A 16,022-nucleotide genomic window follows, 5' to 3' on the forward strand; every position below is an offset into this window, starting at 1 on the left:
GGGCAGATTTAAAGCCTCACAAAATGACACTGATCACAGCTCATTAAACCACTGATGTATTGAAATTATGTATGTAATTTAAAAACAAACCATTTTATAAACTCTTATACTGATTGCAATTAATCAACACTTTTTAAGTGGGTTCTCTAAATAAGTCCAGCTTTATTGCATAGCATCTAATATAACCATAGTCATAACCTAAAGATTTCAAAAAATAACTTGAACTTTATGAGGTAACCAGACTAAGAGTGCATCAAGTATTTTTTAAATGACTTTTTCTGGTGCAGGCTTTTCATTTGAATGAACTCGATTCTGTCTCATGAAAAGGCTTGATATATATATATATATATATATATATATATATATATATATATATATATATATATATATATAATATATATATATATAATATATATATATATATAATATGTATATATATATATATAATATATATATAATATATATGTATATATATATATAACATATATATATATATTATATATATATGAGCCAGGATAGCTCAGTTGGTTAGAGTGCTACTAAAGATCGGAATTAATATTGGCTTTTCCTATATGCTCCATAGTATTGCTCAATCTGTATTTTGCCATTGCTTGTTATCTCTTAAAATCATGTTTATATTCTCCCAAAATCTCACACAAATACATGGTGAGCAGTCTTTAACAGGACAATCATCTTACTAAGCAAGTATACATTTTTCGTTCTAAGCAAACAGTTTTTCAAAGTAAATTATTATATATTTCAACAATATTTAAAGCATGCACAAGAAATACTTTGTTGATAATCACAAGCACAAATAAAATACATGCAAAAATTTCTTTGGTCTAAATGAAGCAAACAGCTTATTTGAATTTCTGAATTTTTTTTGTACAATACCTGTAGTTATTTTATATTTTTAACTTTTTTTTGTTTTGTTTACGGAAATTATTTCCAATGCATTAAATTTTTTTCCCATGCAAAACAGCGAATTCTAAGACTTTAGGTGACATGCCATTTATGTTTTTACATGAAATTACCCTTTAATAGTTCTACAAACCTGAAAAACTAATCAATAGCCAATTACAGTACAATAAAACAGGTCACTTGTTTCTACAACATTATCTAATTCATTAATAAAATTTTTAAACTGTCTGTGGCTTTTGGCATTTGATTGAATATAATTTTTTAAAAACAATTAAAAATTAACATTTTTTGATGCTAAAATGTTCTGAATAAATCACACAATGAAATGGGATAAACTCTGTATTACTTAGAATTACTTTTTTGTCTTGAAAACATGTTTTTCAACCATTACTGATGTACTATTTGTAGCAAATAAGTAACAAGCTTATTGATAAGTGCATTGGCTTTAACCAGAGATTTCATAAGCTTTATTTATATCAACTTCACAAGTTGCATCATTCAGCTCAACCAAATCTAGTAAATCTTCTTTCAGAATAAAATCTGACGCCACATGTTAGATATTCTTTTAGTTTTTAAAATTAATTTTTGAATTTTGCTACTGTTAGTATTAAAAGCCGATTAAAAGCCCAAAATATTTTGCTTACAAATTCTCTATTAATGTAAAGATGTCTACCTCTGGCAACATTTCATATTATGCTATAATTAAACTTATAGCTATTATAATAAAATTTGAATCACTGTTGAAAAATAAAAAATTTATTTGTTAATTTTTAATTATTGTATTAAGCAATTCAATTATATTTTTTCCAAGATTATTCCAGATATTTGTTTGAAAAATCTATGATTTGTTTTGTAGTGAAGTTTAGTATTGCATGCATTTACATGGCACAAGCAAGTTCTACATTACAAATTAAAAACAGGTTCATTTTCTTTTTCAATAAATTTTTATATCCAACCACACTAAAATATTTTTCCTTATTATTAAAACAAACTTTGCTTATACTTCTATGATAATACTAAGCTCATAACATATTTAAAAAATACTGCAATCATGTTAAGTGCAACTATGCTAGTTGTACTTAACATCATTACAGCTTGTTTTAAATCTATCAATTGCAACTAGTATAATTAACAGTTACTGCATTTATAACTCAATAAATCATAATTGGATCAAATCATTATACTTCAACCAATTTCAAAAAAACTTTGTGGAACACCATCTCTGATTTTCCTGATTTTTACATATTATTATGTGCATTATGTAGATAGGTTAAACTTGAAATTTCAACTTTCAAGTAAAATGGTTCAGAAATTATATCCTTATAAACATGACACAGTGGCCCTCCTCAATTTACAAATGGTTAAAATAGACTATTTTAGAGCCTTACAACTTTTTTCTCACTTTTAACAACCACCTCATTTTTTCTAGAACTATTTTCTGGACAGTTCTCTCTTAAAAAAAGTGGTTTTTATTAACTTGCATTATATTAAAGAAAAATTACGACTTCCTCAACTTTGGAAAAAATCCAAAAATTGCTTAATTATGTCAAATGAAATTAACTATAGCATTTTTCTATTCATCCACTTCACAGATAAGTTTTCTAATTAGCTACTACTGTCTGCAATAAATGGGCAAAATATTGGCAGCTTGTTGCAGTTTAGAACTCAAATATATTTAAAAGTAGAATGTCCATTCGCCTTAAAAGTTCAATTTTTAGCCATTTTGAGATGCTTGTAAATTTTTTTAACACTTTGTTTTGATCTATGATTAACAGCTTATAAGACCATTAGACCCAACTATCTGAAAACGCAAACATTATAAACTTGTCAAATTCAAATCAAAAATGCCAACATTTTTAAATAACCCTACATTTCAATTATCAACAGTTGAATGTGTTATCAGAAACCAGTGACCCTCTAATCTGCCAACTGGCCTATGTGATGGGTAAAACTGATTATAAGTAATTTCTTTAATAAATAGAAAGATATGGTTTGTTGACCTCTCTTTGATCTGGTTTTATAGTGGATAAGGGCACAAAAAAATGGTCAGTATCTTTTTAAAGACCTTCATTATTGTTTAAATGTGATACTTTAAAAATAAATTACACAATTAAGGAGTATTATATCTCAAAGTCAAAAATGATTTATATTATACAAAATAATGCTGAACAGTTTTTTAATGAGCTTCATAACATATAAGAGGTATTAAAGAACTTTATAATATATAAATAGAGATTCTTAAAAAAAAGTTAAAACATGCTACAAACAGCTTTTATTATTAGGTTTGGTTTTAATTTTCTAATTGATAATTTAAAACAATATATGATCATTTATTTATTCTCTTTTTTTTTAAAGATGTAAAACCTTCTTGGGTTTTTGAACTCAGCCTCATGTATCTTGGCAAGGTCACTCACTGGATACCAATAGATACCTGGTGTTATTGGATACTTGAAATAATCGCCAGCATTTTGTAAACAACTGACACAAACAGAACTACATATAAGAACGGTTATCTTACTAGAAAAGTTCACCAAAATAAGGCACAATAAGATATTTAATAAATTTTGATGACAATTTCAGTGACTTTTGAGTAAGCAAGTATCTTCCAGCATGTGAAAAATTTTAAATTTACAGCTCATTGATGTTAAACAAACTTTTAAACAGCATGATTGAGATGAGAAATAATGCTTTTTTATTTTTTTTAATAAGCAGAAACATTTTCAAATATTTTATTTTTATTTTTTTATTTTTAATTTTTTTAACATCTTCGCTTCCAACAAGGCTGCAAGCAACCACTATATAAAGTTGGAAGTTACTGGAAGAGAAAAGACGAAGATTGTAGAGCAAAATAACAGACAACTTAAAGGATTGCAAATTATATGAATCGAATTATAAACTAGAGACCCTAGCTTATTAGACCAGTGCCCATTATAGTATTTGAAGAAAAGAGAAAAAGAAGCAACATTACGACGATGTGATAATGGTTAGAGTTAAGCTGCAACAGCAGGTCCAACTATGTTTACAATGCATTTTTGCACCTTGTCTAAAAAAGAAAAAGCATTGTTAGAAGATCCATCTTAGATATGGCAACAGTATTCCATACAAGGCCGATTTGAGATTTATAGTGATAGAGAATGGAGTTCTGAGTAAGAAAGTGTTGAGTTCGATAAAGAGGTGCAACCTTAGCAGATACTAATTTTGCAATGGATTTGATATATGGTTTCCAAAAAAGATCAGAAGTAAGAGTTAATCCTAGAAGATGAAGGGTAGATGAACCATCAAGTACATTACCGTTCATAAATAGAGGAAGATCTAAATTATTGCGATAACAATTGGCTGAAAAAAATTGAGTTTTATCTGAATTAAAGTTCACCAGCAACTGTGAGCCCCATGCTGTAGCAGAAGTGAGATCCTTTTCAAGCTCAAATGCCCCCTCCAAGCAATCAGAGAGTGTTGGCTTCTTATCATAAAAAGAATATATATTAGTATCATCAGCGAACAATGCTACTTTAGACGTCAGAATATCTGGAAAGTCCTTAATGTAAATTAAAAGAGTATAAGGCCAAGGATAGAACCTTGAGGAACCCCTGAAGTTACAGAATAAGAAGAGTGCTAACCAATGAGGACAACTTTAATACTACGATTGAAAAGGAAGGATTCAATAATCTTAAAGATGTTGCCAGATACACCATAAGAAAAAAGCTTATGGAGAAGACCAGCATGCCAAACTTTATCAAAAGCTTTTGAAATGTCAAGAGCGATGGCCTTAACCTCTCCACCTTTATCTGATGCACGATAAAACCTATCGGTTATTACTGTTAACAAATCAGCTGTAGAACGAGAAGATCAAAATCCATATTGATGGTCAGAAAGGAAGTTATTAGATTCAAGATGAGAAATTAAGTGTTTTTTAATTAAAGATTCAAAAACCTTGTTTATGATAGGAAGAAGACTAATGGGACGGTAGTTAGACGATTCAGATCGCTCTCCAGAATTTTTGAAGATAGGAATAACAGATGCCGCTTTCCAGCAGGCTGGAAAACATGACTCTGATAAGCACTTGTTGAATAGTTTTGAGAGTATAGACGACAGCTCCGGAGAACACTTCTGTAAGACTATTACAGGTATGCTGTCTGGGCCACAAGCTGTAGAAGAGTCTAGGCAGGAAATCACTTTAGATAAAGAAGCTGGAGTGATACGAATGTCAAGCAATGGATCAACCTGTTTGTTGGCAATATCAGGTAGAACGCAACTAGTGGAATCAAGAGATGATATTGATGAAAAGTTCTTAGCAAACAATTCAGGTGAGGTGACAAAGTCTGAACCATACAAGAGAGGTGGAACTAAAGATTTGCCCTTATTATTGATACTGTTAAAGATTCTCCAGAAGTCACAAGAGCCTAACTTTTGTGATGAAATACTAGATTTCATGATCTGAGTATAGTGGGCTTTGGCGTTGGACAAACCTTTTTACAATGGTTTCTAGCAGTAATAAACAGACGTTTGTTTTCTGGAGAATTGTTTTGCTGATAGATATGGAAGTAATGGTTTCAATTGGCAATTGCAGCAGCACATGGTGAGGAAAACCATGGAGGAGAGTGAGGCTCGACCTGGAATCATTGAGAGGGAATAAAAGATTTCATGCCAGCCTGAATCCACGAAGTTATGTAAGAAGCACATTTGTCAACAGGAAGACAAAAGATTTCTGCCTAAGGGCCATCACAAAGAAAATCACGGAGTCTCAGTCAGCTTTAAAGTAGTTGTAAATTAGCAAATTCAAGGTAGTTCAAATCATTTAGCATGTACTTTATGTCTGTAAGCAGCTGTTTTGTTTATAGTATATAGAAAAATTTAAAAATAAATTTAAATCAGTTAAATCTGAAAACATAATTTTAAAAATGTATTTAGCAAGATCATGTTGTAATGAATTATTTTCTATACAATTTTCTTTTTTCAAATTTTTTCGCCAGATTTTCCAGCAAATATATAATGTTTTAGCCTTAAAAGAGCTTTAATAAAAGTGAATTAAATTACTAAAGCTACTAAGTTGGTTGCCCCCCCCCATATTTTGGTGCCTTAGCGTGGGGTGGGGGTTGCACTGATGTCTAGGCACCGATGTCTAGGACCTATTACAACCACTGGTCACCTATAACAAAATAGTTTTAAAAAAAACCCTTTTATTTTTCACTTTTCACCTTACATATCACCTATAACAAAATAGAATTTAAAAATATAAATTCAATTTAAAATTAATTTAGATATTTAGTATCTATATTAATTTATAAACATTCATTTGAAACATAATGAAGGTCTCAAAAAATTACAGCCCCTTTATTTAAGCCATAAATCCAGATCAACCAACCATATCTTTCTTTTTATTAAGAAATTACTTATAATTAGTTGCACCCCTCGCATAGGCCAGCAGGCAGATTAGAGGGGCACTGGTTTCCAATAACACATTTAACTTTTGATAATTGAAAATTAGGGTTATTTAAAAATGCTGGCATTTTTGATTTGAATTTTACAAGTTTATGTTTGTGTTTTTAGATAGTTGGGTCCAATGGTTTTATACGCTGTTAATCTTAAATCAAAACAAAGTGTTAAAAAAATTTACAAGCATCTAAAAATGGCTGAAAATTGGATTTTTAAATGGATATTTTGCTTTAAGATATATATGAGTTTTAAACTGCAACAAGCTGTCTATATTTTGACACTGTGTCTTGTTTATAAGGCTATAAATTCTGAACCATTTTACTTGGAAGTCTGAAATTTCAAATTTAACCTATCTACATAATGCACATAAAAATATGTAAAAATCAGGAAAATAAGAGATGGTGTCCAACAGACCATTGTTTGAAATGTAGTGAAATGATCCAATTATAAAATTTTTAACAATAATAAAAAATGTATTAAAACTTTTATTAAACAGTTCAATTACCTTGAAAATTTTGTCTAGCAGTATTTTCACCATAGCTGATCTCTTAAGTTCGTCTTCCATCATTAGAATTCGCTTGACTCCTTCTACTTGTTCATTACGCTTTAACCGAAATCCATATTTGTCTTGTGGTAATGTTAAGAAAAATAATATTAAAAAGTTTCCTTATAAAGTAACAAAAATTTGCAACCTGATGAGAGAGAGATAGATACACATTAAATATGCATATCTCCTCTCTCTCTCTCTCTCTCTCTCTCTCTCTATATATATATATATATATATATATATATATATATATATATATATATATATATATATATATATATATATATATATATATATATATATATATATATATACAGCGTGGAAAAATAGAAATCCCAGGCAAGCAGTCAATTTGAAAGGCTAACACACAGTCAATCAAAAGAAATTTTTTTTTTTTAATTTTTATCTTCATGATTGAACTTAAAAATAACTTAATGCTTGGAAATTAACATATTCATATTCTTTTTTAAATAAAAATTTTCATAAAACCAATGCATTTTTAAAATGGGAACTTGCAAATAACAAACATTTTAACTACCTGCTTGTTAATGTTAATAGTTATAAAGAATTCTTGCGCACATTGGTTTTTATTCAATTAAAAAAAGAAGTTTGATAACATCCAAAAAACTTATTGTTGATTTTTTTTTTAATAACAATATCATTTTTTTAAATATTTAAAAAATGTTAACTGAAAACTTTCAGTTTACATTTTTTAAATATTTTTAAAAATGTAAAAATACATTTTTTTAAATATTTAAAAAATTATGAAAGTTGGCAAAAAATATGGAAAGAGGGTTCGACAAATCAAATCAAATATTCAGCATTAAATTGAAAGAAAAATAAACCTCTACTTGCTGATTTTTTAATTAAATGTCTGCATTAGTTTAAAAATTTGGCAACTAATAAAACATTAGTTTTGCTGATTTTATTTTTATTATTTCATTTAAAACTAATAAAGACATTGTTTTTCTGTTTTCATTATGATTGTTTTGTATTTAAATTGAAGGTTTTTCAGTTTATATTTCAATTGTTAAAAAATTGTTTAAAAATGTTAGTTTTTCCATCATTTTATATTATGTTTAATTAAATTGTTTTATTCAGAATTTAACAAAAACATTCTTTTTTATCTATTAACTATTTATAACTATATAATTTAAAATTTTGTTTTAATCATTCTATTTAAAATTAAATTAAATTCTAAATAAAGTAATTAAAATAAAAACGAATCTAATGAAAAAACATTTAAAAAAAAAACGATTTATTTAATTAAATAACTGTTGTGTTTTGAAATTATCTTGTTCAGAATTTAAATAAAAGTTTGTTATGTCGTTTTTATTTTAATTATTTTATTTAAAATTTAAATAAAGTGTTTGTTTTTATCATTTTTAATTCATTTAAAACAGCAAATAAAATTAAGTTTTAAAATTGCCGAACTCAGACAATGTCAGGTTGGCAGTTAGGTCACATTGCCGGATGCAAACCTTAACTTCAAGGGCTGTATATCAGAGTGTTAGCCAGTCTGATGGTACAAATTTCAAGTCAATTCTCAATTGGTTTAAAATTCTCAAAAGTTGAAAATATCATAATTTAAAAAAATCTGTTTCGGGCTCAGATATAAAGCGTTATGCTAGACACTTAGAAAAGGTAATTAGTACGCATGACAAAGAAATAAGTTGATCGATTTTTTTTAATGTGAAAAAGCGTTGTCATTAACAAGAAAGATCATTCATTCAAAAATTTAAAAAAACTTTATTTTTTAATTGACATCAAATTATTATATTCAAATTATTCTCTAGTTTAAATTTTTCAGTATGCTTAATAAATTATTTTTAGTTAGGAAAGTTACAAAAATCTTTGCATATTTATGTTATATTTGCATAAAACATAAAAGAAGATAATTGAATATACATAAATTTTTACAATGTTTTTGTATTTTATTGACAAATGCAAAAGCTTAATTTACAAAAACAATATTTATAAATACAAAAATTTTTTTGAATTTTTTTTTCAATTTACAATTACAAAACTTATGAAAATTTTGTATTTGTAAATTAAAATAAAAAAAAATAACTTTTGAATTTAATATATATTTAAAATTTAAATACCTAGTATACTAGATATTTAAATGTGCCAATTAAATTTATTTGCTGCCCTTGTGCGGTAAACAAATCTCACTTTTTTTTTTTTTTATAAATTTATTTAAAGTTTACATATAAAATTTATTCTACGATTAAAAATATAATATAAAATTAGATGAATAAAAACACGAATATCTATGCAAAAAAGTTCAAACTTTTTTTAAATATTTTAAAGTTTTTAGTTTTAAAATACTTAAGTATTTTAAAACTTTTAAATGCATAAACTTAGCATACAATATATAGCAATTTTATTGACAGTTGTCAATTAAAAAATCGTTTAAACTATTTAAAAAGTTATAAGATCTTGGCAACCGTCAAAAAAGTTATGTTAAAAATTTAATTCTATAAGGCATTTTTTTTTTTTTTTCAAATATATATATTTATAATATAAAGATGAAAATAAATATAAAAGAGGACAATATAGGGTAGACCGGGTAACAGTTTACCCGGTAACGGGTTGGTTATATCAGTGTGAATATCTCTGTACATACTATAGATAGGACGCCGCCATATTCATTGATTTTTACCTACAATTGTTGTCGACTGTTGCTTTAGTTTGTTTGCCACAGGCGCACGAGTCATTCGCATATTCTGTGGTGCATGGTGTTTATTTGTGCAAAACTAACATTTTTACACCGTATTGGAAGACAATTATATAATTTCTGTATCAGGTGAGTACATTCTGTTTTGGCAATTTCAAAATATTATTATTTTTACATAATTTAGTGTGAATTTAGATTATCTTTACCACAATTAAATTAAAAAAATATAATGTCAAATGAAAATGAACCTACCGGGGCTGTTTTATCAATGAACAACACCAAATTCCGGGGTCAATTGAACCGCTACAACCAATCCCAGGATATCATTTTTAATATTTGTTATGGTTTATTTACATTCGAACTGACAAATTAAATATTTTTTATGTTCGTAGTGGTTTATACCTCTGTATTTTAATTGTAGGTAATGAAGTATACAGGTTTCAAATTTTAATTTTTTTTTGTATAATATTTAGTAAATATTGACAAGAGCACAGAAAATGTCAAAAAAAACTTATTGAATGCATATTAAACTCATTGTTATAAACTAATATGGATTTTTTCTACTTCAGGATGCCCCGAAACCACATAAAAAGAACAGATAGGGGTACCCAACCCCAATCTTCATACAAATCTGCCTACAATGATGTAGTCAAAGTGGGAGTTTCTGATAGAAAAGCTGCACAAAAGCATGGTTTGTGCTATGTGTCATTATGAAGGTATATATTGAAAAGAAAAACATCAAACGAACCTGTAAATGTTGGTTACCAAGTATGGAACAAAGTTTTTACTGCTGACCACAAAATTTCTATGAAGAAATATATAATGAAGGCAGCTGATATATATTATTGATTTTCGCCGTGAGAAATAAGAAGACTAGCATATGAAATGGCATCTATATATGAGCTCAATGGAATTATGCCATTACAATGAAAAAATAACAAATGTGCAGGGGAAGATTGATTCAGCGGTTTCATGAAGCAACATCCGAAATTGTCAATAAGATGCGTCCAACCCACTAGCTTAGCAAGGGCTACAAGCTTTAATGAAGCAAATGTGAATTAATTCTTTGAAAATTACGAAAAAGTTCTAGACAAACACAAATTTGAACCAAAAGTCATGTACAACCGACATCATGTCATAAATAATGTCCTTTTTGTTTTTGTGATTGACTGTATATTTTCTTTATTACCTTTTTTGATACTTTTTGATTTATTTTTGTTTATTTAGTAAGTAATGTAGTAGAGCCAATTTCAATGTTAATCTTTATTCTTAAATTATAGGTTTCGATGTCGTTTTTTATTTTTGTGATTGACTGTATATTTCTTTATAAATTTTTTTGATATTTTTTGAGATATTGTTTTTCATTTGTAAATGTTATAAGAGAGAGTCACAGTTTATTTTACAAATATACTTAAATAGGTTAAGTGTCTCATTTTTTTTTTTTTTTCTTCATAATATTTTTACACTTCGAAACAGTTTTGTTAACTGTTAAGTGAAATAATTCACATTTATATATTTTTTAGAACTTATAGATTTTTTCCATTTGTTGTATTGTCTTGTGGGTATAAAAACATAATATATTGGACCTCGTTTGCTTTATTGTTCTATTAATAAAAAAGATTATTTGAAAATGTGTCTTTAAATGAATGTCCCTATGTAAAGACCAGTAATTCCTTAATAGCCTGCCGTGATACAATCGACCCCTAGAGGTGATTAAACCGCCCCGGGGTCCGGGAACGTTGTATCACTTTCCCATTTTGTGAATTTTGTTCTATTTCTCAGTTATTAATGTTTTAAATCCGTCATATTACATTCATTTAATAGCTGAATATATTAGCTATACAGATACACTGTTGCTTTTTGTGTATCTTGAATAGTCTCTTGGTAATTTTGGCTCAAAGTTAGATTGATACATTCGACCCTATGTAAATAATTGTTTAAACTTTTTTTAACTGTATTTAAAAGCGATGTATGCAATTAAATTAGATCAAAGTATCAAATCATTCAAGTTTTAATTGCACATTTAACAATTGTCTTTCGTTCTTGTTTTCCCTCATATAATTTCCCTCATATCTCCATATATAACACACCCAAAAAAAAATCACTTCAAAGGTATTCATGTATCTAAAAACTGAAAAATATTTCAACTCTGCAAAACCTTAATTTGCTTAAACCTTTTTTTATGTAAGAATGCAATGACCTTTTTTTTCTCCTTACTTATTTTTTGCAACTAAATTCCCAATATTGTGAAAAAGCTGTGTAATACTTTTTCTTAGCTAACACCCTGTATACATATACACACATCAGTCTTGATCAGGAAGGCATGCGATCACAGGTCCTTATATAACCACACAAATAATATTTTATTTTGATGATCTGACCACGTGTGGTTAACATCTTTTGAAAATTTGAACATTAGAAAGAAAAAAAGGGCTAAAAAACTTATTTTAGACTAAACGTAAGAGAAAATAAAAAGAAATTAACTAGAACTAAATCACAAAAAATAAATGTATAAACAACATAAATAGAACCTAAAAACGAAAACACAAAGATTATTTAACCAAGTTTTAAATTGCATTTGGAACAAAAAACTCTGAATTATTTTTATTTGCAAATGTTTTTATAATATTGTGGGTAACCCTTATAAATAAAGTAACAACTTTGTTTAAATGATTTTTTAAATTTTTGATGCAAATTAAAAATCTTTTTTATTCAGCGCAATTTTAATATGTGTGTGTATATATATACATATATATATATATATATATATATATATATATATATATATATATATATATATATATATATATATATATATATATATATATATATATATACACACACACATATATTGTTGTCATATTTGGAGTATTTCTTTTATTAATGCCCTATCTCTTATAAAAACGATCTATGAATGCATTGTTATTGTAGTTGGATCTCCTTTAAGATAAATATTCTGGCACACGGTCTAAAGGTTTTCTTTTCTTTTCTACAAAAAGAATCGAAACAGGAAATACGCTGAACAGAAATAAACCGAAATTTCTGGTATATTAGTTTAATTCTGGAACCAAAACTGTTATTTTGGTAAACATTTTCAGGGCTTGAATTAAGCGTATGGCGATTGCTTTTTACACCTTTGCAATTAGTTTTTTCTTAAAAAAAATATTTTCGCAACTTGTTTTTTCTTTAATTTATTTATCTTTTCTTTCTAATTTTGCACTTTTTTTTTTACTATCATTCTTAAAAGAAATGTTTTCATCTAAGTTTTTTATTCAGGGTCATAAGGTATGTCTTGTTACATTTATTAAATAGAAGTATGATCACTTGCTCTTTTGCGTGGAGATTTTCATTCACCATAAAGCGCTAAAATTATTTTAAATCTCTGGGTAGAATGCAATAATATTTTTAAGTTATATTTAGTTTGATATACTTTATGGATAAAAGTACATCACAGTAAATTTAACTATAAACTAAATCAAAACAACTAGTTAATTTACTACAGCTAAGTTACTCAACTAATTATCAAAGACTCGCATAAGTTAGGCATAAAAATGTTTCTGTTTATATCTTATATGTTGTTAAAACATAATAAGCTTTTACCTACCTAACTATTAATCTTAAATAAAATATAAAAAAAGCAATACTTTTTTTAAAATATTTTTATTTTATTCAAAGTGATATCAAGATTAAACATTTTCTATAAATACGCAAGTGGTTTTTAGGTTGTTTTTTTTAAAAAAAAAATCTATTTGAACCTAAAATTCTTTTATTCAAACAAATTTGCGAATGAAATTTAATATAACAAAAAAAATTGGAAAAATTTCAATGCTCAATAATTATAAATTTATTAGCAGCGTTGCCTGCAATATCTGCTGGTATAGCGAGGAGCATTCCTAAAAGTTAAATGTAGATCAAGCTACAGTAACAATATCAGATTTAGAACATAGTGCAAGTGAAGAAAGTTTTATTCAAATTGTAAACATTTTAAATAATTAATTACTTTTTGTTTCTTGAAAATAATTATTAAAGTAGAAACTTTCTATTGCAAACATTAAACCAGTGATTATTGCAAACATTAAACCAAAAATTATATCATAAAAAATTAAAATAAAAAAATAAAAAATTATTTTACTTCAGTTTTAAGAAGTTTTTTTCCAAAAAAATAATTTAAGCATATATGCTTAGTAATTTAAGTATATATACTTAAAGAAATATAATTCAACTTATTAAACCTTTTTTCTTTCACTTTTAATTACAAAACAATTTGAACGAAAAAATTGAATGAAAATGTCAACTTAAAAACCATTTAAATGAAAAAACTAATTATACTTAAATTTTTAGTAGTACGCTATATCAAGATACAAGTAATCAGAAAAAACGTGTTATCTAATGTTTTTTTTTGCTTTGATCGTTTGGTCTATAGATGTAGCATGATTTTGCACAAACATGAAGTTTCAAGTTTTATGACGATAATATTTCAATTCATTAATTAGAACATTTCTATTTATTTACTTTGTTTAATTTTAAACACATTTTATGTTACTAACGTTATCAACTGTATAAAACAACAGCACGAAGTTGTTTTAGATTAACACAACTTAAACTTATTCAAAAAAAATTTTTTGGTGTTTAGATTTTTTTGCATTAATTCGAGCCCTGACTTTACAGAAACTAATACCAAAATTTTTATTAAAGAAAATGTTATCTAAAAATGCAATTTTAATTTGTTGCTTATCTAGATTTGTTTTTTTTATGTTTTTTTTTGTTGTTTTTTTTTGATGATTTCTTTCCATCTTATATCATGATAATGAATAATAAGAAAAATAAAATTACTAAGAAAATTTTATTAAAATAACTAAAAACTTACATCAAGGCTTGTGATGAAGCGAGCGCGATCGCTCCGCTCGTAAAACGCGCCCGTCAACGGTATTTTCAAATGGTATTTTCTAAGCGCAATAAAAACGCCCGTTTAGCTTATAACGAGCGTATAAAATAACACTCATCCAATAGTTCGGGATTATTTTTTTATTTTTATAAAATATTTAAAAAAGATTTTTTATTAAAGATATTCTGTTATCAAAGCATTGATATAAAATATAAAAAGCACAATGTCGTTCTCTTTTGTACTAACGTAATGAATGAGCAGTTTGAAGTCGTTAATAGTCACTAATTTCAATAATGGAATGTGCACGTGGAAACACAATGTGAATACAAAAATGTGCAAAAAAAATAAGAATAGAAAATTAAAAAACCATTATAAGAAAATTGAAACAGCAGAGTATTTTTAATCTTGTTAAAATATCAAGTAAGATTTATTTGATTTATTGTTTGTAATATTCCACCCATCGTTTATAACAAAATTAAATATTAATAACAGAGTAATTTTTAAAATTAGTTTTTGTTCACAGTATAGGTTTTTTATTAACTATTATTTATTTTATCTCAAATTTAAAATGATTCTGTTGTTTAGAATGTTCGCAATCAAGGACATTCAAAAAGGAAACAAAGTAATGATGTCAATATTTATTAAATGGAAAGTTATTATTCTTATTTATTATTATTTCAAATTATTCTTGTGTTATTTTTTTAAGATAAAAAAATGTAATTTAAAAAAGAAATTTTAGAAAAAAATTAAATAAATAATTTGAATAGAAAATATCAAGAAATATAAAAACCATTAACCGTTAATTAAGTTTACAGCGTAACATTTTAAAATACTTATATCAAAACAACGAAGCAAAACTAAGTCACTAAATTATACTTTAATAATAAATCAATAAGAAGTTGCATTTTTGTTTGATATTAATTTTTTATAACATAAATAGTTAAAAATAAAATCTGACAATATACAAGAAGAATTATTATCACACTACAAAAAAGTTTGAATTATTATCACACTCATAAAACTACTTCGTTGAAGTAGTTTTATGAGTGTGATAATAATTCAAACATTTTTTGACGAAAGAATTATGCAACAAATAAAAAAAGATGAAAAAAAATAAAAAGCTTTTTATGAGCATTGCCTTCAGCAATTTTCATGATCGCGCTCGCCGACGTTATCTCGAGCGCACATAATCACGCTCGATGAAAACATATTCTAATTTTACGAGCGCGATATAACACGCTTGACGATTTTCTTCATCACAAGCCCTGTTACATACAAGAAACTTTATTCTTGTTCAATTTCTAATCAAACTATTTAAACCAAATTTGTTTTCTTTAAACAAAACATCATCAATGCAAGATTTAAAAAATTGCAATGGTTTTATTTTTTGCAGTTTTGATATTTTTAAGAGCCAGATGTATAGGTAGTGTTTATTAACTATAAAGTTAAGCAATTTATGAATGAAAGGCTTAAAATATCATTAGAAATGATAAAATATTTTGTGGAAATTGTCAAAAACAACTTTTCTAAAAATTTTTACAAAATTTTTGGTTTTC

At 26.5% G+C, this 16,022-nt stretch overlaps 1 protein-coding gene across 1 annotated transcript in view; it reads right to left on the reverse strand.

Moving 5' to 3' along the window:
• Window positions 1-16,022, reverse strand: part of LOC101236441 (coiled-coil domain-containing protein 134) — a 45,771-nt gene that overhangs the window by 27,512 nt on the left and 2,237 nt on the right. The window contains exon 2 of the mRNA XM_065812410.1: window positions 6,860-6,981. Within this exon, the coding sequence (XP_065668482.1) occupies window positions 6,860-6,981 (122 nt within the window). The remainder of the gene's footprint in view (window positions 1-6,859; window positions 6,982-16,022) is intronic.

Source organism: Hydra vulgaris, chromosome 12 (assembly GCF_038396675.1).
Source record: "Hydra vulgaris chromosome 12, alternate assembly HydraT2T_AEP".
In the NCBI taxonomy this organism is placed as follows: Eukaryota; Metazoa; Cnidaria; class Hydrozoa; order Anthoathecata; family Hydridae; genus Hydra; species Hydra vulgaris.